Source organism: Kryptolebias marmoratus, linkage group LG1 (assembly GCF_001649575.2).
Source record: "Kryptolebias marmoratus isolate JLee-2015 linkage group LG1, ASM164957v2, whole genome shotgun sequence".
Lineage (NCBI taxonomy): Eukaryota > Metazoa > Chordata > Actinopteri > Cyprinodontiformes > Rivulidae > Kryptolebias > Kryptolebias marmoratus.
The window spans coordinates 7,955,963-7,978,395 of NC_051430.1; the positions used below are offsets into that span (position 1 = coordinate 7,955,963).

At 39.5% G+C, this 22,433-nt stretch overlaps 1 protein-coding gene across 3 annotated transcripts; it reads left to right on the plus strand.

Moving 5' to 3' along the window:
* Positions 1-122: 122 nt before the first annotated feature.
* Positions 123-10,007, plus strand: LOC108235005 (nucleolysin TIA-1-like). 3 transcript variants are annotated; one of them, XM_037975012.1, is made up of 12 exons: positions 123-378; positions 1,108-1,204; positions 1,398-1,496; positions 2,117-2,171; positions 2,272-2,359; positions 2,710-2,785; positions 2,968-3,076; positions 3,166-3,261; positions 5,577-5,661; positions 5,899-6,037; positions 6,338-6,486; positions 8,603-10,007. In XM_037975012.1, the coding sequence occupies exons 1-12, from the start codon at positions 353-355 to the stop codon at positions 8,739-8,741; spliced, it is 1,158 nt and encodes a 385-aa protein (XP_037830940.1). In that variant the 5' UTR covers positions 123-352; the 3' UTR covers positions 8,742-10,007. The 3 variants fall into 3 exon arrangements, with proteins under 3 accessions (XP_037830940.1, XP_017270190.1, XP_037830941.1); XM_017414701.3 differs by having other exon boundaries at positions 135-378; positions 6,335-6,486; XM_037975013.1 differs by lacking the exon at positions 123-378 and having other exon boundaries at positions 1,398-1,491; positions 6,335-6,486.
* Positions 10,008-22,433: the final 12,426 nt, after the last annotated feature.

Here is a 22,433-nt window from a genome sequence, read left to right on the forward strand (position 1 = left end):
AATGTAAAAATATTTAGCACACCGAGCGAACGGTAGCATTGTGTGTGAGTGTGCCGTGTGGTAAACAGATGTGTTTCCGTGGGAGAAACAGTGCTTGATTTTGGCTCGGTTGCAGCGCGCTGCTGCCAGGTTAACGCTGCTGCTGACGCCGCTCCTCCGCCATCTTCAACTTCCTATTGTTTGCATCAGACTGAGAGAGGCTGTCTGCGCGGTGTGAGAGCTGAGCCCGACGCGGATTTATTATTAACCTGTACATACATTTCTTGCGTTCGCGGTCGCTCACGTTTAGTCCACAGCTTTTGTATGTCATTGGACTAAAGACCTCTCAGGACTTCACCGCTTAATCTTCACGATGGACGACGAACAGCCCAGAACCTTGTGAGTAACAGGGCCCTGTCTATGTCCAGGAATGCGTAGGCTTCGTCTACTTGCTGTGCGTTCGAAATGTTTCCACGTTGTTGTTTCAAAACGCTTTAAACCCTCGTCATATTGGCTCACGTCGTAATTTAATTAAAATTAACACTAACTCTAAATAGTGGTGACATTTCTGAACGTCGCGAGGTTTTTTAATCAACAGTATTTTGTTAGTTATTGCTGTGAAAAATAAAACCGTTTTACTCGCACGAAATTGAAACTGTGTGGTTAGCTCGTTAGCGTTAGCATTTCTGTTTAATTAGCACCTCGTTTCATCCAATTTTCACATTATTTTAATTATATTTACATTAGTGGTGGCGTTTCAACGACAACAAGCAGACCTTATCTGGACTGAAATGGGCTCTATGTAATTTTGAAAGTGTAATTTTGGTGCTAACTCTTAGCCTGAGGCCTGTTAGACAGACTGCTCGTTAGCTGGCAGCGCAGCCACGTCAACGCTCGGACAGACTACACGGGACTCGTCTGGTTGGGGGCGATCGTCCTCCAGCTACTTGTACAAAACGTAGAATATCCTTCCTTATTCTTCGGCCTCTTTCTTGTTTCGTTTTTTTCTGTATGTGTGTGTGTTAAATACAGAAATTGACGTTGCTATTGCTAGCCCGGCGTGCTAGCCTTTGTTTGCATGTTACTTCCTGTTTAACATGGACTGTCTCCCTTTTTTTTTGCCTGCAGATACGTGGGAAATCTGTCCAGGGATGTCACCGAGCCTCTCATTCTCCAGGTCTTCACGCAGATAGGACCCTGTAAAAGCTGTAAAATGATAAATGACGTAAGTGTTGCTGCTTCCTGTATAAGATATGCTTGTAAATACCAAAGGAACTACCAAAGATTGTGGTAAACAAATGTGTTTTTAATTCCCACTGCTATCTATTATATCAGGCTTGACGTAGAGGCCATTAGTAGGTGGTTGTAGTCCCCAGCAGTGATTAAGCGACCTTTACGTCAGTGTTTTCCTTTGACAGACGGCTGGGAATGATCCATATTGCTTTGTGGAGTTCTATGACCACAGACATGCTGCTGCCTCCCTGGCTGCCATGAATGGAAGGAAAATATTGGGTAAGGTAAGCTATCGTATCTACAGGGTGAGTGGGGACGGTGGGTGGGTTGCGGGGATGGGAAATTTAGCTTGTGCTTTATAAAAACTGGTAGCTTTCAAAGGATTATCCTAATAGTTTGATGTAATAAAAAAATTGAGGGAAGCAACTAAGTTGGCTATCCATGAGGTTTAAGAAAAGAAGTTGAGTGTATATATATATATACGTACATACATACACATACAACGGAACATTTATGATTATATTTAGCAACCTTTAAAAGCCAAAAAGGCCTGATTAAAAAATACAAAAAGCTGTTACAGGTTAGCATAACTATGAATTCAGTGGTATTTATTAAATTGATGCCTTTCTTTATGTAAATGCTCAACCACTTTTCTTTATTATTTCAAAAACATATATTAAGATAACCAAAGGATTTGGATTTTAAAGATTTTGTCTTCCCTCTTCACATATAAATTTTTAACTGCGTTTTAAAGCACCACTTAAGATTGAGTATAAATACTCTTAAAAATGGCTTTATCTTTAGCATTGTGTTTAGGTTTGTCATTATATGAATCACCCTTGTAGGGGAGGCTTTATTTAATGATGTAAACATAGCCCGCCTGGCCTGTTTTTTCTGTCTGCAGGAGGTCAAAGTCAACTGGGCAACAACACCATCCAGCCAGAAAAAAGACACAAGTAGTAAGTACAAGCACCTTTTCAATAGGAGCATACATGTTTGTCCTAATGTATAAGGATATGTTGATGAATCAATTTGCTTAATATCTCCCCCTCCCTGTAGATCACTTTCATGTCTTTGTTGGCGATCTCAGTCCAGAAATAACCACAGAAGATGTCAAAGCTGCCTTTGCTCCATTTGGCAGGATATCGTAAGTGTTGAGGCAAAAACTAGTGAACAGGTTTTATTTTAAAAATCTTATAAGATGCCTAGACTGCTCTGATATGAGGAAGTAATGTAAGGACTAAAATAACCTTTTCGTGCCACCGATCAGTTAACCTATTTGAGTTAAAATGACAGTGGCCTTTCAACAAAAAAAAGAATAACTGGTACAAAATAATAAGTTGTGGAAATTTGTCCAAGTACAGTTTGTTAGAATAAGATGGACAGCATATATATATATATATATTAAAGTGAATTTAAAAAGAAACATAGGCTGTTGTCATTTTCTGTTTCATACAAGAGTTCCTATTTTGCTAAAAATGGTGTTTCTTTCAACAGAGATGCTCGAGTTGTGAAAGATATGGCTACAGGGAAATCTAAAGGCTATGGCTTTGTGTCTTTCTTCAACAAATGGGTAAACAGCTGTCATCTTGTTCATTGTGAAAATGGCTTAAAAAACACTGTTTTTCTTTTAATGAAACGTACGCCAAAGTTTTGGTTCTGTAACCCAGATGGCTTTGTGTCCTGCTTAAGAAGAGAGCGTTTTCGGTTTGACGCTCGGCTGCCGCTGATGACCAGGTTCTTTCTTCGTTTCAGGACGCAGAGAATGCCATTCAGCACATGGGGGGGCAGTGGTTAGGCGGCAGACAGATTCGAACTAACTGGGCCACAAGAAAGCCTCCTGCCCCGAAGACCACCTATGAAAGTGCGGCGACACCGTGTGCAGACGTTGTTTTCTCCGCTTGTTGAATTGACATTTTCACCGTAGAACTTGTTCTCTTTTTGCCCTCACAGGTAACTCCAAGCATCTATCGTTTGATGAAGTAATGAGCCAGTCCAGCCCCAGTAACTGCACTGTGTATTGTGGTGGAGTCAGCACAGGACTCACAGGTACTTAATACTATAAAACACCACCGTTGTTATTCACAGAAGGTCAACAGTACAGGTCTACAACTTAGCCGGACAAACTTTTGAATTTATTGCCTTTTGCAGACATGAGTTGGGTAACCCTGGTAGCTTCATGAATGACATTCAGTCAGTTTTTGGACACTTTTATTAGAAGATACAGACAATAAAGCTGTTTTAAAGTGCTTTTTACCACTCATCCTTTTCCCTACACCAGGAGGTACACTAGCTTTTTCAGTCCAGGCTTTTAGGGCTGTAAAATGTGAGGAGCAATTTTTGTTAGTGGGATCTGAAAGTGTGAGTCTCGAAAACAAGTTTGTTCCTTCTTGTAAAGTTGCTATCAAGTAACAAAAAATGTCACGTCTAACCTGGGCATTCAAAAATTAAATCACATTTTTTATTTAGACTTCCTTAGTTGGAATAAATAAAAGGTACTGAATGAAAATAATAATGTGTAAACAACACTGAATGAAATAATTAAATAATACATTAGCTTTTCAGATGCCAGCTCCAGCAGTTAAAGCTTCTAACATCATGTTGAGATTTCAGGGAGGACTACGGTCATGTTATCGCACGAAACTTGATCCACAGATGCAGACATGTTTACCGACCATCACATTTAGAGTTAGAGATTGTTCCTTGTTGTCCTTCAGTAAGACCGAACGACCACCTGCGCTAAAACATTACTGACAGACGATGGCACTCGGTACGCCAGCGTCAGAAATAGTTTGACACGAGGAAAAAAAAGCGCTACAATAATAGTTACATCGGTGCTTGCGCCTGCATTGGTTTAAAATTTTCCACGTTACATTTGCCTCTTCAGCTCGGCTTCTGCGTTTAGTTCACAGCGACGTAGCAGTGGTAGAGCGAAATGAGAGAAGAGGGAAAGAGAACTAGATTACTGAATCATTTGCTGATATTGAATCAGTATTTTTTTTACTTAGCAGTTATACATATGACTGTTATAGCATCTGGTGCTTGTTGTAAAGTGAAAAAGAACGTAGGAGAATGAGCATGAACTGAAAGCCAGGAAATTAATGAATATAAATGACCATTTATTGAAACTGAAAACACATGTATGTGAGAAAAGAGATGGGGATTTTTGATTGGAGTAGGTAGAGTTTTGTGATGGCTTTAATTCCACATCCTTAAATCCGCCTGAACTAAATCTCAGAACAAATTGCTCTGAACATGAATAAAGTACCATCTCTTGGCTCTGTAATCACACTCATGCCTTAAAAAAAAGATAATATGAAGATTAGTGGAGGCCTAAGAAATTTAAAGCAATGTGTTGTCGTTTAGGAATCTGTTTAACCTTTCAGAAAGTAGTTCAGGCTGCAAAATCTGACACTTAACAACTAAAGTAGCGTTTAAGGTAAACGTTATTGTTGATGATGGTTCCTGAGTTGTTCTACCTGAACTCATCCTGTAGCTGTTTCCACTGCACTGCTTAATGATGCGTTCTTAGTGCTGTCCTCTTATCTTACAAGTTCTTAAGATTTTTAGGCTTTTTTTTTTATTATTTTTTACATTTTTTACACAACACACTGTTCATTCAAGATAAAAGAAAGCTAAATTCGATCCTGTGTGCTTAATGACTACAGATAAATCTCCAACTTATTAATTTTATTCAAGGTTCTGTTGAGACTTTTCTAGACAGCTAATAGTGTTAATAAATAAACACTGTTTAGAACAACTTTGAGCCAAATTTCTGAGAACTTAATACATAAACATGACTTATAAAACCGACTACAGATATACTGTACTTTTATTCTTTTTGATCTAATTGCAGGATTAGATGCTGATCACAGCATCCTCCTGCATTATTTATCTGGATCATATATATAAGACTTCACCAGAACCTTTTTATTGTTTCTCTGACAAACATGAAAACCTCTCTGGCTCAGTTCACTCGGTCCTAAATGCTTGTTTTTATTACTTTTCACTTGAATCAGGACCATTTTGTTAATTAACAGAAGGCTGAACACCGCTAAGTCAAAGCTGGCCTGTTTAATGCTGTATACACAATCAATTCAGTCCTTTTTGCAGGATTATACTGTCTTTGTGGTGTTTGTAAACCTTTTATTGATTTTTAAAGCAAATAGAGTACTGCATTTATTTTGTCATACTACTTTCTGTGTGAAGCTTAAGTTCTGTGGCGTCGGCAGCTTATAAATTTTAAAGTTTGACTGCAAAGAGACTTGTACCCAGGAACATTTCATACCCAGTAACTATTTTCCTATTCCTCATCAACCAACACAAATGATAACCAATCCTTGTTTTTTCTGGTTGGTTTTCAGAGCAACTGATGAGACAGACCTTCTCTCCCTTTGGACAAATCATGGAAGTCAGAGTTTTCCCAGACAAAGGCTATTCATTTGTCAGGTATGTGCTTCTTTCTGCTTCTTCTTTCGGGCATGTTCGTATTGTGATGCTGACACTAAACATTAGTAGAGAGGACATTTTGTTACCACGTAGGTAAGAACAGGTTTGTCAGGTTTCTGCTGCAGCTCTGACACATCATTTGTACGAAGTATCCACTTTCTTTTGTAAAACCTGTCTTTGTTGAGCTGCATGTACATTTGTAGCATTTCCATATCATTTCCTTCTGTTTGTACCCAGGTTTAACTCCCATGAGTCAGCAGCCCATGCCATTGTGTCAGTGAACGGCTCTTCAATAGAGGGCCACGTAGTGAAGTGCTACTGGGGTAAAGAAACACCAGACATGATGAACTCGATGCAGCAGATGTCTGTTCCCCAGGTAAGGATGCCGTGGAGAAACAACAGCATCTCTAATGGTTGAGAGCTCAGATAACATAGTTTGATTGCAGGTGACCTTATTTAGGACTGAGCATCTTTAAAGGTCTGACAGAATTAAACTTCAGGAACAGTCAAGCCACTCTTAATGAAAAGAAAGTTTACTTATGGATGTATATTTTAAGAAAGTAATGTTGCAGTTAAATGTTCTGAAGTAAGTGTGTAAGAGTTTGGGATGCACGGAGGATCTTTTGCTTGTAAACTTAAAGTCAGGCTACATTTTCTGTCTCTCACCCTGCAGCAGAACAAGATCGGCTTTGCTGCAGCCCAGCCCTATGGCCAGTGGGGCCAGTGGTATGGCAACGGGCCCCAGATCAGCCAGTATGTCCCAAATGGGTGGCAGGTCCCCACCTATGGGGTCTACAGCCAGGCCTGGAACCAGCAGGGCTTTAAGTAAGTAGCATGATGTGCACAGGGCTCCCCTTCACCACCTTCTCCTACTCCAGCACCACCAGATTCACCCCCTTCAAGACCAGGGGAGCAAGAGCCAGCCACAGGAGGGAGCATAGCCTCCCCCACTCACCCGCCCGCTCCCTCCTGTCCTCGCCAGACACTCACCTTCCTCAACTTTACAAGCTCAAGACACAACCACACACAACAATCTGAACTGAAAGTTTCTTTCTTACCAAGCTTTAGTGTTTTATTACCGCTTACCGTGGACAGCATGTTGTATTATTTCAAGATGTTTGTTACAAACTGCTTTTAAAAAAAATTTTTTGTTGCTTGATTTTTGCCACCTAATAGATTTGAGCAGTTGTAATCACATTTTTCAATTAGAAAGCTAAGTTTTGGATTTCAAAAGTTTAGTCACTTGACTTGTAAGGCATAATAAATACTTGGGGAAGTTTTATCCCCCTCCCCATGTTAAGGGTACAACTTTTTTGCTGTGTAAAAATGACCCACAGAGTTAAAACTGGCCTTCAGTGCCGTTTGGTTATGTTCATTCTTTCAAGTTGTTTTGTCTTTCTGTTTTTGATTTCATTTACTTTTTTTTTTAAATTTCATTTCTACATGAATGTAAGTTGGGTGTACTGGGTGTCACCTTCTGGTTTCAGACAGCCTCTGTGCACTAATGTGTGCTTTCAAAGGTAATGAAGGAGAGGCCTTATGTTCCTGAATGTCTAATATTAACATTGAGCAGTTTCATAATTTCAGTACAAACCTATAAGTTGGACATAATTGAAAGCAGTTTATAAATGAGCAATTCCAAAGAGGGACAAGACCTGTCTACACTTTAAATCCTTACCCTGAATAAGCTGTCAAATCCCCATGCTGAACTTACAGTTTATTCCTATTTCTTGTAATGATAGGCTTTAAAATGCAACACAATTAAAGTACTGTTCAAAAGTTGCCTTTTAATTTTTTTTTACTTTTTGCTTCTAAGGAGTTAGGCTTTCTTGTAATCTTTTAAGGTGGTCTGAATGAGTGGTCCTCTAGGTTTTTTTACTGCCACTGAAATGTCAAAAAAAAAAAGAGGAAAATTTGGTCTTTATGAACATTTCCCCTCGTTTTCAGCCCAGTTGTCTGAGCTGACCATGACATCATGTTGTGCAGTGTGTGCTTAAAATCACAGAAACGAGAACAAATCGAGGACTGAGAGGTGTCAGCTCTAAGAAAACAATAAAAAAACCAAACAAAACAAAAAACCCTACATCAGATGAAACGATGACCTGAGAGATGCATTGTCCTTCAGCATATCATTCACTGTTGGACAAGTTTTTATTAGCTGCTCTTTGAAAATCACATTGGTGCTAAAATACTTTTTTTGTTTCTCAAACTAGTTAGTTGAATCTATTAAAAATACCAAAGAAATGTGAATAAATAATGTTTTTGTGACTCAAAGGGTCTAAAGTTAATTAAAATTAGTTCTATCCTGTTTAGTCAAGTGACTTAACTACAAAAACACATTATTCTGACTATGGCCATGTACTGGATGGGGGAATTTTGTGAAATCCCCTCAGAGAGCCAGGAGAAATATTCCTTGAAGCCACTTTAAATGATTACGAGAAAGTCTGGCTCCTTGGAAACAAAGTAGAAAGAAATGAGACTTTTGCAGAGTACTGTAGGTGAGATTGTTCTTTGTGTCGTACTGTGTGTTCAAATGTAGGAGTGTGGCAAGAGCTGAAAATGTCTACAGTGTGTGGCTTTTTTTTTTTGTAGGTTTTTGTTTTGACAGGAACAGACTAATTTCAGGAACTCTCAGCAGTTGGGAAGGTGGATAGAAAGGAAGATTTAGCTTGCTGCGCTTCTGTACGCTTTTGTCTGCTTGCCCACCCCTGTTTAATCAAATGACACCTTCTTTGATTCCTTTAAAGAGCTCTTCATTTTCTGTATCCCTGTATTTGTTTTTTTTTTTTTCTAGCTTAATTTTTTTTTTACCCAGCTTCCTCACCATCACAATCTTCTTAATCTAGTTCTAGTAACTCTTGTTCAAAAGCTCCCTTTCGCCTTGTCTCTTCTAACCTGCTGGCATTTTGTCTTTCTCTCTCTTTTACCTCATCTTTTGCAGTCACTTACCGGCCAGTGCTGGGTGGACTGGCATGAGCGCCATCAGTAACGGTGGGGTTATGGAGCCTACACAGGGATTGAATGGGAGTATGCTAGCCAACCAGCCCGGTATGGGAGCTACAGGATACCCCACACACTGATAAGTGGGCAGGGTGGGAGATTTGTCAGGAAACGGCCTCCTATTGGCTGCACGCCGCCCTGCGGGGTCTGTTAAATACCGCCTCAGTTTGTGGCAGGACTAAGACTTTTTTTTACAGGATTTGGAACCTTATGAGGAGGTTGATATCTGTGAAATGTAAATGGAATTTCATGTGGGGTTGAGAAAACGGGAGCCATGGAGCAGTGATTTGACCCACACAGGTATCTACACCCCTTTTTTGGCAGGAAGACTGGCTACGAACCAGGGCTCCTGCCGTTTTTAAGTTAACTGTAAATGAGTATAAAACTGTAAAGGAGAAACTTTTGGATTTTTTTTTTCTGGGTTTTACAAATTGCTTCCATTTTCATGTCTTTCCTCTCACATCCACTGAGGGGCTCTTTTTTTTTTTTTTTTTTTCTTTAAGAAGCCGAGTCACTCTAGGTTGTGAACTCTTTAATTATTTGAGAAATGGAAATCATTTTTTTTTTTCCCTCATAATTTTTTTTTGGATCAAAAATAATTGCAGGGATTGTTACCACTGCTGTTTCTCTGTAAGGGCAGATAAATATTGCACAGATTTTTTTCCTCTCTCTCTTGTACTCGCTAGACAAATTTGGCTACCGGGAGTGTTTCTTTCTGCATTCCATTTCTCCTCCATGTCTTCTCGACGGCCTCAAATCTCGTTCGTCACATGTAAATAACCATCCATTCATTCATTCATCCATTCATTTGAAACAATGTAAGTAAAATGCTACTGTTAACTGTGGGTGCTTGCTTTGAGTTTTGTTTTGATAATTTAACAGTTAACTCCGACATTGTACGTAGCAGAGTGGCACTATGAAATGTGACGCTGGTACAGTGAACACACAATTCTTCCATGCAGGGAAATAACAGCATTGCCACGTAGTGCTTATTTAAATTGAACACAATTCAAATGGTAAATGGGTGGATATGTATGTTTGAAACAGATGTTTTTTTTTTTAATTATCTATTGAAACCAGTCATTTTATATTGAAAATCTGAGTGGATTCAACCTTTCCACTTGCTCTTTATGCCAGTGAAATGGGGAGGCCTAACATTGTAACTGTTGCCTTATAGAGCTGGTTTCTTTTAGCTGACAAAATCCTCTTTATAATTAGGCAGTGCCTACAGACATTTTCAACCCCTTTTTGTTTAGAAAGGTGTTAGCCCTGAGACCTGTTGACTCTGCTACTGTAATCAATGTTTTCTTGCTTTGTTCAATTAAAATGCTAATGCACAAATACCATAATGTGTTTGCTTTTTCCTCCCCCCTCCTCTCGTACAAGTTTTTATTACAAGACAATTATGCAAAGCTTTCAATCCAAGCCTCCATGTGGGAACTGATTACCTTTTTGTCTTGATATTACAGAACAATAGGAGTGGTCTTAATTAAAATGAACACTTTTTTTTTTTTTTTTATTTTTTTTACTGTGAGCAGAACACTTGGGATTAGAAACAGCCACATAAATAATGTTTTTTTTTTTTTCAGACTTGTCAGAAAGAAAACATTTAGATTTTCACTGAAGGACTGAAACAAACATCTGCAGTATGTCCTGCTGTTATGGGAAATGTTCTAAAATATTTGGCCTCTTCCATAAAAAAGATTTATTCAGTGAGACTCGTGTTTTGCACTGTGAGTGTTTAAAGATTAATTCTTGAAATGACTGCAAAAATCTTAAATACCCATGCTGTTGCCGTTCATTTATTACAACCACAGTGTAAACTAGTTTAAATATGTTGTAGCAGGCAGTATATCCTAAATTCTTTGTTTATTTAGAATCAGAATGACTAATTTTTTTATCTTGTCAACATTTACATGGGAAGAACTACAATGTAAACATTGTGTGATGAGAAAATGGCCTAAATTCTGCATAAAATACCTATTAATGATCCTACACACACACACACACACACACACGTGACACCGAGGTGTTGGATCGTACTCCTGGAAAAGTACTCTGGATAAAAAAAGGTCTCAGAGACGTTTGAGGTTGATTTAACTTCACTCTTGTTAATAATAAAACAACTTATGTTGCCAGATACAAGCTTTTTAGTGTAAAAATAATGCAAGGAAATGTTACGTTTCTTTGACATACAAAAAATGTTTTTATCTATACATAAATTGAACAAAAAGAATAAAAAATAAATATATTTTACTCACTGTAGTTCAGTTTAGTCGTTAACACAAACCTTCAACTTTAAAGTTAAATAAAAAAAAAAAACTTTAGTTCTCAAAAAAACATATTCATTTTTTAATATGATGTTGCTGAACTGCACCAAACCAGTTTGTTCTTTGTCCTAAAACATTTTATTTGCTCAAATTTCATCGTTGGAGCTCAAGCTTGAAAGAAAAGTGAAACCTGTTGTTTAATTCTCGTTTGTGAAAAGAAAACCATCTAAAGATAAGATTCAATACGAACAGAATTATCTATTTGTTTTATATTATAATTTCTAAGCCACTTGTTACTCTTGAAATACGTAAGAATGTTTGATTTTCGAGTGTTTCATTTAGAGATCCTAAATAAAATTGCAAATTCCCTTTTTATTCTTTCCGGTTTTTGTTGTTTTTTCTGTTGGATATGTTCACCCAGCAGGTGGCGCTCTCAGTCCATGTTTCCCACGTGTAGCAGCTGGACTGAGCTGCAAAACAGTTCAGTGCCACTGAGACCATCGGTGAATGTCAGAACACACATGTGTGTGACACAAACACTAAAATCCTAATTTTACATTGCAGTTTTGATTTAAATAAATTTAATTTTAATAAGTATTTGGCCACAGTTTGTATGCTGGGGTTGTGTCAGCTTACCCCAGTCAAAGTAAAGCTAAACTCTGGATGGTAAATAAATAAAAAAAATAAAGACAAAAGAAAGGCAAAGTAGTAAAGAAAAGTTGACAGCCTGATGAATGGTGTGTGTCCTCCCAGCTGCCGAGCCAGGACCTGAACTGGGCTTTAATGGACACCGAGTCAGTTGGAGAGAAAGATGGAGAGAGACGTCAGGAGATGACTGAGGGAGCAGATTACAGCTGAAATTAATCAAAAGAGCTGAGCTCCCTTTGTCTCTTTACCTGCCTTTTTCAGTTGTTTTGTGCTGCTCAAACCCCAAAATTCTTCTAAAGCAAATAAATCTAATGGGTAGAAGAGCCCAAATGTGACGCTATAGGATTATTGCTCCTGTATTATTTAATATTACACATACTATCACAACGTGTTGTTTTTCATTAGGCTGCGCCACAGCGAGGGAGATTAGGCAACTGTTTTACACCGGATGCTCTTCCTGACTCAACCCGGGCTCAAACCTGCAGCCTCAGGATTATGACACCTCAGCACTGACCGCCAACCTACAGCGGTTCCCCGCTGCTGAAGCAAATATGTGTAAATATCATTTTCTTTACAATAGTTTATTCATTTGTTAAAACAGTAGAAATAAGCTGTCAGATTTGTTAAATAACTTCTATTTTACCTCCGAGGCAGACGTTTAAAGAAGTTTTTATAACTAGTAGGTGTGTTTCTTGGAGTCCATCAAAGGCTGATTGTAGAACCTCTTCTTTTCTCACCACAGTCATCCTCTGCTTGACTTGAAATCAGGACCCCATTTTATGAATCTTGTTATCTTTTGTAAAATGTTTGACTTTTGCACAGTTGACTTATCCAGAATTACCTCAGGGCTTCTTGGCTGCTTCTTGGGTTAGTGTCCTGCCTGTCAGTTTAGGTGGATGGTTTGCTGTTGTGTTTCACTCTTTCCGTTTTCAGATGGGTTCAAGAGTTGCTTTGTGAAACGTTTAAAGCTCGGGATATTGTTTTATAACCTAGCCCTGCTTTAAGCTTCTCAGCGACTGTATCCCCAACATGTCTGGTGTGTTCCTTGGTCTTCATGATGCTGTTTTGATCACTCATGTTCTCTAACGAACCTTTGAGGCTCACAGAAGAGCTGGATTTATACTGAGATTAAATTACACACAGGTGGACTCTAGTTACTCATGAGGTGACTTTTAAAGGCAGTAGGTTGAGCTGGAGTTCAGTTCGGGGGATCAGAGTAAACGTTTTTAGATTTTGTAAAAAACTTTGAAAACCATATATCGTTTTACTTAAACATGGCAATTATGCTCTGCTCTGTGTTGGCCTATCCCGTAAAGTCCCAGTAAAAGACTTTTGAAGTTTGTGTCTGTAACGTGGCACAGTGTGGAAAAGTTCAAGGGTCATGAAGCCCTTTTCAAGGCCCTGTACCTGCTCAACATATTCTTCTGTAGCCCAGTAGCTGCGGACCAATTTCACCCCGTATGTTGCCTCCATTCACTGACTTCCAGTGAGATTTAAAATTAGCGTCAAACTTTTCCTAATTCCCAAGAAGAAGAAGCAGTCGGCCGCCCAGACTGTCTGATTGAGGCCTTCTGTTTGTCCCCTTTTCCAGTTTGAAATCCACAGCTGACTGTGCTTTTATGATCCTGATGTAAACCAGACAAGCTGTGAATGAAGTAATCCAGATAAAGTCTGTTGGAATAAATGTGTAGATCTTTGATTATCGGCTTAAGTGCACTCTGTTGCTTTGCTGTTCTGGCCTCAGTCTGTGTTGTACGGCCAGCTTCTATCCCGGTTTACAGAACTGCTTTTGTTGTGGCTTTACATTAATGCAGAACCATAATCTAAAGCGGCAGGGGCCACTGTTCGGCAAAGTCAACAACAAAGCTGATATGATGCAGATCAGACTGCTTCCACATTCATTTTTAAGATTGGTAAAATGCTCCTCTCTCCGCTTCAGTTCAATCCAGCTGTTCATTAAATCCACATGTTCACACCGAGAGAAAGATTTAAACAACCAGCTATTTGTAGATCATCACTATCTCCCTTTCTAGCTAATTCATGTTTTTTGATGACACGCCTGATTTTTCTTCTACAATCTTGGGTTATTATGCCAACCCAATATTGTGTGTGTGTGTGTTTAATCTTTAACCAAAGAAAACGTTTAACTGTAATGTTTTGTGTATAATTTTAAATGAATGTCTCCAACATTTAGCCATGCACATTAAGCACCTTTTGGCATTTTGGCTTCAAAATTCTCCCTTAAACTTTCCTCATTTATAATAATCATTCAAATATTTATCGCCTGCTGCCATAACAGACTTATCTTGCAGGCGATGATGTAACTGTGTGTGTTTGTGGCTGTCTGTTAGAAAAATGGTGTTTGATTAAAACAGAACAGATTTCAGTGATACTCAGATGGTCATCATTGGATATAAATATACAGCTGATTAATCTTTGGCGTTAACAAGATTCAAGAAAGGCTACTGTAGCTAATCAACCTTAGCAAACATAAAATGTTTATAGTTCAGTCAATTTTACTCATACTGAGCTGAAATCTGATGTAGTAGCTGAGACAAATTAGTTGTCTGTCAAGGATACCCTCACTTTGACCTGCTGCACCATCACTGTCTGCTTCCATCTCTGTTGACTTTACTTTCTTTTGAATGGTGGAAAACTGCTAAATTGCTGTGGCTGATAAGTGCAGAGTGTGTGGAAGCAGAGAAAAATAAAAAAAAGCCATGTCGAGGGCTTAAGAAAGGTACCCTGCGAATTGTTTGAGTGAGCCTCGTCTGTGCGTGTTTGTCTGTGTTTCCATGCAAGTGACAGCTTGCTGCAGTGGCTGACAGCAAATAAACATGTTCCAGTAATTAACCTTGACAGGCCCAATGTGGTGCCAACAGCAGAAACCTGCTAATGACACAATTAATCCATAATTAAGGCATTCTGTCACACTGCACTCTCGCACGTAATCTGTCACTGAGCGTCGAGTGTTGGAAAGACTGGTACACAACTGCAAAGGGGAGTACAGCTCGTGTAAATGTAAAAAGTAACACTTCTCAAAGGCTGTTTTACCAAAATAATCTCTCATAATGATTAAAAACCATATGTAACCAAAGTGGCTTTGGACAAACAAATCAAACTGTTAGAACTGCAATGACTGGTACCTATGCTGGAAGAAATTGTGTTCATTTTTATGGACTGCACCAGCACAAATGCAGGCTTTGAAGCAAGCAGGGTGTTCTCTGAAGGTAATAAACTCTTACAGACAAATGTGAGCAGATTTGTTGAGCAGGGTTCAAACAACCTAGTTTAATAGATCGCCACGGTCTCTGTTATGAAGCCTGAACTCTTAGTTGTACTCTGTTGGTACTCTTAGTTAGCCTTACAGTACCTTTATTTTACTTATCTTAGTTTTTACCATGTAGACCTTTTATTAAACTATTAAAATGTTTTTAACTCTTAGCTGGCCATCGTACCCAAAGTTAGCCTTTGGTATCTATAATTCAGTTTATCACGTCTCATTAACTGAGATTTTTTTTTGTTTTTTGTTTTTTTTAAATAAATCCTAGTCTAGTTTATGTTCACTTTCATTATATCCTAGTTTGGTTTTCCTCAACTTATTTTTATTTTTAGTTTATTTTTAGTATGATTTGTTTTAGATAAGTTTTACTCTGTATGTTAATGTAACTTTAAATTGGGTGTGTGTTTTCATGGCTTCTGTTTGGCTGAGGTTTTTAAACTCTAGTTTAGTTTATGTTATATTATAGTCTGATTCTCCTCAACTTATCTTTGGTTTATCTTTAGTACGACTTAGTCTTATTTAGTGTCTCATGTTTTAGATATGTTTAGCTCTATATTTTCGATATCGTTGTGTGTTTTATGACTCTGTATTTTGTATGTTTGCATGTTGTACAGCACTTTGTACTGCCCTGTTGCTAAAAAGTGCTATTTAAATTTAAATTTGACTTTGACTTTGAACAAATATCTGAACTTATTTCACAAGACGACTGTCTATCAGTCTAGCCAACCATTTTCTTCCACTCATTTATGGTCGGGTCGCAATGGCAGCAGGTCCAGGAGGGAAACCCAGACATCCTTCTCTACGGGGACATTGTCCAGCTCCTCCTGGGGGATCCCAAGTTGTTCACAGGCCAGACAGGATTATGTAGTCCTTTTACCGTGTTCTGGGTCTTACTTGGGGTCTTCTCCTTGTGGTATGTCCCAGGCAGCTAAGAGACAATCTAATCAGATGCCCTAGCCACATCAGCCGACTGCTTTACATGGGGGGGAGCAACAGCTCTACTTCGAGCTCCCCCTGGGTGTTGGAGCTCCTCATCTTACCTGTAAGGCTGAGCCCAGAGGAAGTTCATTTCAGCCACTGTTATCCAGGATCTCGTTCTTTCAGTCATGACCAGTGAATCTAGAGCTCCTTCGTCACCATGACAGACACAAGCCACACTTTCATTACTAAAGACGAGGCCCCAAACCCCCCCATTTTATTACCCATAAGCAAGACTCCCAGATATTGAATTCCTTCTCTTGAGGCAAAGATTCAACCTCGACTTGGAGGCTTTTGTGCAGGTGAATTTATGTTAACTTCTCTTATATTATAATAGCTTGATTATCATTGTAACATATTAATTTTCTGTCGGTTTAAATTTGGATGTATAATTTTCTCCTAATGAAACACCCAGAAGAGTTTTTGATCTACTAATCTGTAACACACCTACAGCAGCCTTAAAAGTAATCAAATGTTTTGTTAAATCTTTAGGCAGTAGTCTACACTTTACAACTGTTTGTTTTTTCTAAATCAAGTTGGTCTTGGTGTGTGCAGCCAGAAACTATAATCTCTGGCCTATTTGATGTGACCATGGGTATTCCTGTAGCATTTATACAGAGACTTCTGCTATTCATTACTGATCAGAGATTTTACTGTAATATGTTTTTCTGTCATGTACCTGATCAGGGTCTCAGTGGGCTTCAACTTGGATATGGCTCTCAGCACAAACCAACAAAACAAAAATCCTGACGTTCTCCTGTGCAGAATCTAGGTCATGGTATCTTCCATCTGTTACCACTTTTCAGAGCTCTGCTGTATCTTGTTTTTTAACTCTCTTGGAACTATATTTCATTTTCATATCAAGAAACTGGTAAATAGGCTTTAGCAAAAATTTGCTTTTTGCTTTTGTGCCATGTCTCTCAATCAAGGTCAAAAATGGGCTTTTTATGTCTGTGCTGGATTATGGTGATCCTGTTTACATGCACAAATTCTTGCAATGCTTATATTCATTAAATACAATCAGAGCTCTGAGACATCACTAATTTCAAATCTCTCACACCTGCTTGTTGTAATGTATGTCATGTTGGTTGGCCTTGTTTTATTTCTAATGTGACGATTCTAATGGAGCTACTCTAAATATCCTTGATAAATAGGAAGAAAACCTCTTTTAGTTTGCACAAAACATTTGGCAGTTGTTGTGCGCCGGATACCCTTTCCTGACACAACTTGGGCTTGAACCCACAGTCTCAGGATTACGAAACCATGGCACTGACCACAGAGATACCACAGCCTCCACAAAAGCTTCTTTTAAGTAACTGTTAAAAAATATACATTCAAAAATGGTGAATGCATTGCTTTGAAACCCCAACTATTACCTTCAGACGCCACATAATTAGTTAAATAAGATCCATCTGTGAGCAGTCCAAGTCTCAAATGATCTGAGTATTTATACACCTGTTATAATAGTCCCCAGAACCAACACCAGTGCAACAGATAGCATGAAGGCCCAGGAGCTCTCCACACAGATCAGAGACAAAGTTGTGGAGAAGTACAGATCAGGATTGGTGTATTGAAAAAAATATCCCAAACCCTCAACATCCCAATGGAAAGATTGTCACCACAGCAAACCTGCCAAAAGTGGGCTGTCCAACAAAACCTATGGACCATTGAGGTAGGTGGGCATTAAGATACCAAAGAATGCCCTGATGGAGCTGGGCAGCTCTTCTGTAGAGATGGGAGGATCTGTCCATAGGACCACTATGAGTTGCACAGAGCTGGGCTTCATGAGTAGCAGGAAAAAGAAGCAATATTTTTGCAAGTGTTCACACAAACTATTGTTACAAGCTAATCAGCATTATTTCATCATCTTAAAGTAGAAATAGAAAAATGGTGCCCATGTCTATGTAAACTGAATTAATGCTTGTTTGTCCAGCGCAGTCTATTAACAGTCTATCAACACCCCACTCAATTCCTATACAACAAGTTTTGAGGTAGTAGCACTGAATATCCTAAATATAAACATGTGTGTTCCAGTTTCATCTTATGAACTGAAAAAAGAAAAGCCTTATTGAGTAAATTAACAAGTAACACAGATAAATATTTCCTGTGACAAAGAATCCCACTGCAGCTGTTAAGCATTGGGTTTTTTCTCTCTGTGTATCTATGTATGTGTCTGTGGCAGGTGTGAGTGGCTAGAGAACTAAGAATGTGTGCAGAAAATATATGCATAAGACTGACATGTTTTCTTACAGGAGGGTTAGATTGCTGTTGGATTAAGCTACCTGGATTTACATCTCCACAGATGTCAAATGTTTGAGGAAACCAATATACCAATACAGAGTCTCAAAATCCTTGAAGATGTGGGTGACTCAGGCGCTGTTTTTTAAGGTTTTTTTTTTTTTTAAGGTAAAGATTTTTCCATCCTTCCGAGGCAAAGAAGTGTTTAAATAGACTTTAAATAAACCAGCCTTGGAGTTCCCAGTGAAATATTCAACAGGAGCAAAACCGTTAAAACTGAATTTCTGACCAGAAAATTCTGACGAGTCACAAATCCACCATTGCAGTCCTGTCGGTAAAGTTATTCTTGTGAAGGCTCGCCGTAATTTCAACTTGGCAGACTCATCTCTGCTGTCCAGAATCACTCATCGCAGATCCTCGCCCACAGCAGCCAATCAGCATCCAATCAGCATCCAGATTCGGGATATAAGGTTCCCCGTTTTCGGCTCCTCCTGCTCGCCAGCCAAGTCTCGTCCCACCGCCTCCCCATCTCCACCCTCGCCTTCCCAAGCTTCTCTGGACTCCCCCTTCTTGACCTCTATTCTACCACCAGGTCCGGGTCCCCGGGGAAGACTACCCTAAAGTCTCACCCTATGTCGATCATTCAAGCTCACAGTGATTCTCTGCAAACTCGTCTTCTGCCGGGGCCCGAGCGCCAAAGACCTCCAGCCAATAAAACACTCTAATTGTCTCCATTTCTCCGTGTGAGTCTCTCCAGGTTGAAATGATGTTTGTTCACCCAGAAAGCTGCTTAAAGTGGTATGATCAAAACATGGCATCTCCTCATCGACAAATTGATGGTTTTGAGTAATAATCAGATTCCTGTCTATAGGGCTCATGCAGTGACTTCATCAAGACAATTGATTCTGTCATGATTGATGCTGTGTACCGAGAACAGCTATACAAATTTGTAGAGATGAACAAGGATAAACACAAATATTATTATTGGAAGTTAAGGTTAGCCTAGGGTTTAAGCTTTTATTGGGGATTCTCAGCTTGAAAACCCTGAAATCACTTGAACACACTTTACACAAGATTGGTTGTAGATAATATTCTCAAGCAAAGGCTAGGGTGAGCTTGTTGCACCATGTTGAAGATTGAGTTCTGAAGTTTGGGCTCAGACTGTGAGTCCCTGACACACTTTGTCTTACACTGAAACTCCATGTGCACCTTGCTGTCCAACCTCTAAGGCCTCTTCACACTGCAGGTCTTAATGCTCAATTCAGATTTTTTGCTCAAATCTGATTTTTTTGCTGTCGTCGTTCACATTACATTTTAAATGTGACCTTCATCAGACTCCAGTGTGAACAGTCTTCAGTTCCCAAAATGACCTGCATGTGTAGAAGAAGATATGACGTCACACTCCCCAGTTTACAGAAGTGGATGCTGTGAGAGTTAGCGTGTGTGCATTTATTCTGAAGTTGATTGTCCAATCGAGGCCAACTGTACATCCAAAATTGTAAAAGATAGAAGAAGAGGGAGTAGAAAAAGAACAATGACCTTTGTTGGAGAGGTGGCTACTGCCTCTGTGCAGAGGCATGTGTGGATGCAGAGGTGGAGCCAAGAGTGGAGGAACTGTGACGTGAGGGACCTCTGTCCTTTCACTCGATGTAAAAGTCGGATGAAATGCGACATAAACGTTCGCTCTGTGGTCGCTTGAAAAACATGGGATATGTATTTGATTCAGTATCACATACACAAAAAAAAATGGGTCGGACGTGAAAAAATCGGACTTGTCACGTTGACACTGCCATGAAAAAATCAGATGTGTCACACAGGGGTAAAAACATTGAAGTTGGGTCGCATTTCCCTGCAGTGTGAAGAGAACGCTGGGATCTCACCTTTTAGGATGCATTCAGTCAGGGGAACACCGACACACTTTCAATGGGTAGTGGGGCACAAAACTAGAGTTTGATTCAGCAGAGTGACGACCCACACAGAAAATGCAATCCATCATCGGATCCAGAGCCATGTTACCAGGGCGACAGTAGGGGGTTCTTTGCATGGGAGCCCCCTGTAGAACATTAGATGGAAGGCGGGCGGCCAGGGGCTTGAGATTTTGAAATCCTAATACAACTTAGTAGTCATCTACACAGGAACAGTTTTTTAAATATATATATAATTTCAGCCTCACACCCACATGGAAGTGGCATTTTAGGGGCCCCCAAACTGTTTTTTAATTCCAGAGTGAAAAAGTCTTGAAATGCCACCCTTGAGTTTTTGTGTAGACAGCTAAAACACAATCTTTAGAAAACGATGATGCCATAACCCCACCTCTAATATAACCTCTGACACGTGGGTGTTCTTTCCTTTTCCTTGGGTTTAAATTTTGCACCCAGCATTCAAGCTTTATGTGCTCACTCTACGCCTCCTGTTTTTGACAACATGATGTATGTTGATGATTTTTGGTGTATTTTCATGGCAGGATGACAGCTTCATACACAGGCCTGGCATGATCACTACAAAATCTTGGGTCATTTTTTGTGTTTTGTGGATAAAGACATTTCTAGAAACGATGCAGTGTTTGCAAGAATATTTTATAAACAACAGGTAAAAAGATAAAAAACAACAACTATGTTTGCATGTGGACAGAACATAGTTTTGTTGTCTACTCTGTGCTTTCAGGTCCTGGCAGAGTCAATCTCTGGGATCTCACTAAACCATTCATTCATAGTAGTGACACACCTGGGTCACATTTCTTCTAATTGGTGCTTTTCATTTCCCTTAAGATTTATTTTTTGAAAAAAATGAGAGGTCCCCTGACTATTCGTACAGCCTATTACCAAGCATAATATGAGTATTTTGCTAATTTTAGGGGGAAATTTCTCACTTTAAACAAGAATCACATAACATCAGAATAAACTAACAAAGTAAACTTGCAGATGTTTGAAATAATTACGTTTTTTTTTTCCTTCACTTTTGTTTGTGGGGAAACATAAAGTTTCAAAATGTTTTATGTGTTTTGGGTGAGCTGGTCCTTTAAATACAGATTATTTGTACCAGACAAAAAAGAGAATGGAAACATTTATTACATCAAACTGGCTGCTGACTGGCTGATATCCCTTTTTTAATAAAAATGCCAACACTGGCCTGACATTTGAGCTAACCATTATATTAACAACTGACACTACACAAACTGTAATGTGCCAAGTCTTTTTCAGAGTTCTGCTAGCCTGTTTGTAACCTTGACAGCTTTATTATGCACTTTGTATACAAGTAGAGCAGCAAGTCACATTTCTGGCATTTGTAAATAGACTTTCAGGTGATTTTGTGGCTGTCGGGGTGCTTGGAAGACAGTCATGACTGATTTATCATCACTGCTGCAAACACAACCTGAATACTGCAGCAGGCAAACAAAGATGAAGCTGTGCTCTCAGCTACTCCCCAACACCCTCCAGTGTAAACACACACACACACACACACACACACACATGCACAGTACAGGTCAGCACAGTTGTGCGTTGGAAATCGTCCACTGATGTATGTATGTTTAGATATCCTCTGTTTGTGCTTGGCTCTGTGTGAACAGTTCAGCCACGTGCACGCTCATATTTGTGTGTCTGTCTGGGCGTGTTGGGCTCAGCGCTGACAGGTGTGTGTCACCTCATCATTCAAGCTGTCAGCGCTGCCGCCGTGCAGGAGGAGACAAGACGCCAGTGAAGGACACTGGCTGGCTGCCGCTCAGGCCAAGCCACTTCCTGTGCACACACAGTTTAGAAGGAGTGTTAGAGAAGTCTTATATAGGACAAAGGCAGTCTGCGGCTAACTCCCCCTCCCTATTACTACTGTCCTTAATACATAAAAAAAAAAAAAATCCCCCATCTGACTTGACTCATCGCTCATCACCAGCACAGAGAGAGTATGAGAGAGCTCCATGGATCAAAGACTAGATGTCACATCCCCCTCCCCTTCCTCAAATTTATCCAAAAAGACAGAGTGAGGGCTGTATGTATGGTGTGCATGTGTGTGTGTGTGTGTGTGTGTGTTGGAACAGAGAAGCTTGCCAAGCTCCTCAACTTGAAGCATGTGTTTATGTACTTTGTCACTCAAGAAAATGAGGAGTGTAAATCCAAATGTCAGCGAAGAAGAGATTTCTGACAGCGAAGAGCATCATGTTCCAGATTTTTCTCCTTCTTCTCTTCACTTTTGGACCACTGGTCACACTGCTGACAGCTCCACCGCTGACAGAGAGCAAAGGAGAGATCTGAGTGCATATAGAAGGAAAATGAAAGAAGAAGGGACGGTGGTAAAAGATGCTCCTTGAATGCAGATAGACACACACGCACAAACAGAAGTTTTACAACAGTCAAGGTCAC

Bases quoted from the DNA above. Each gene is read 5' to 3' on its own strand.
- LOC108235005 (XM_017414701.3), top strand. From the start codon at position 353: ATGGACGACGAACAGCCCAGAACCTT. The intron at 3,077-3,165 runs GTGCGGCGACAC...TTGCCCTCACAG, and splicing joins CCCGAAGACCACCTATGAAA to GTAACTCCAAGCATCTATCG. The intron at 6,038-6,334 runs GTAAGGATGCCG...CTCACCCTGCAG, and splicing joins AGCAGATGTCTGTTCCCCAG to CAGAACAAGATCGGCTTTGC.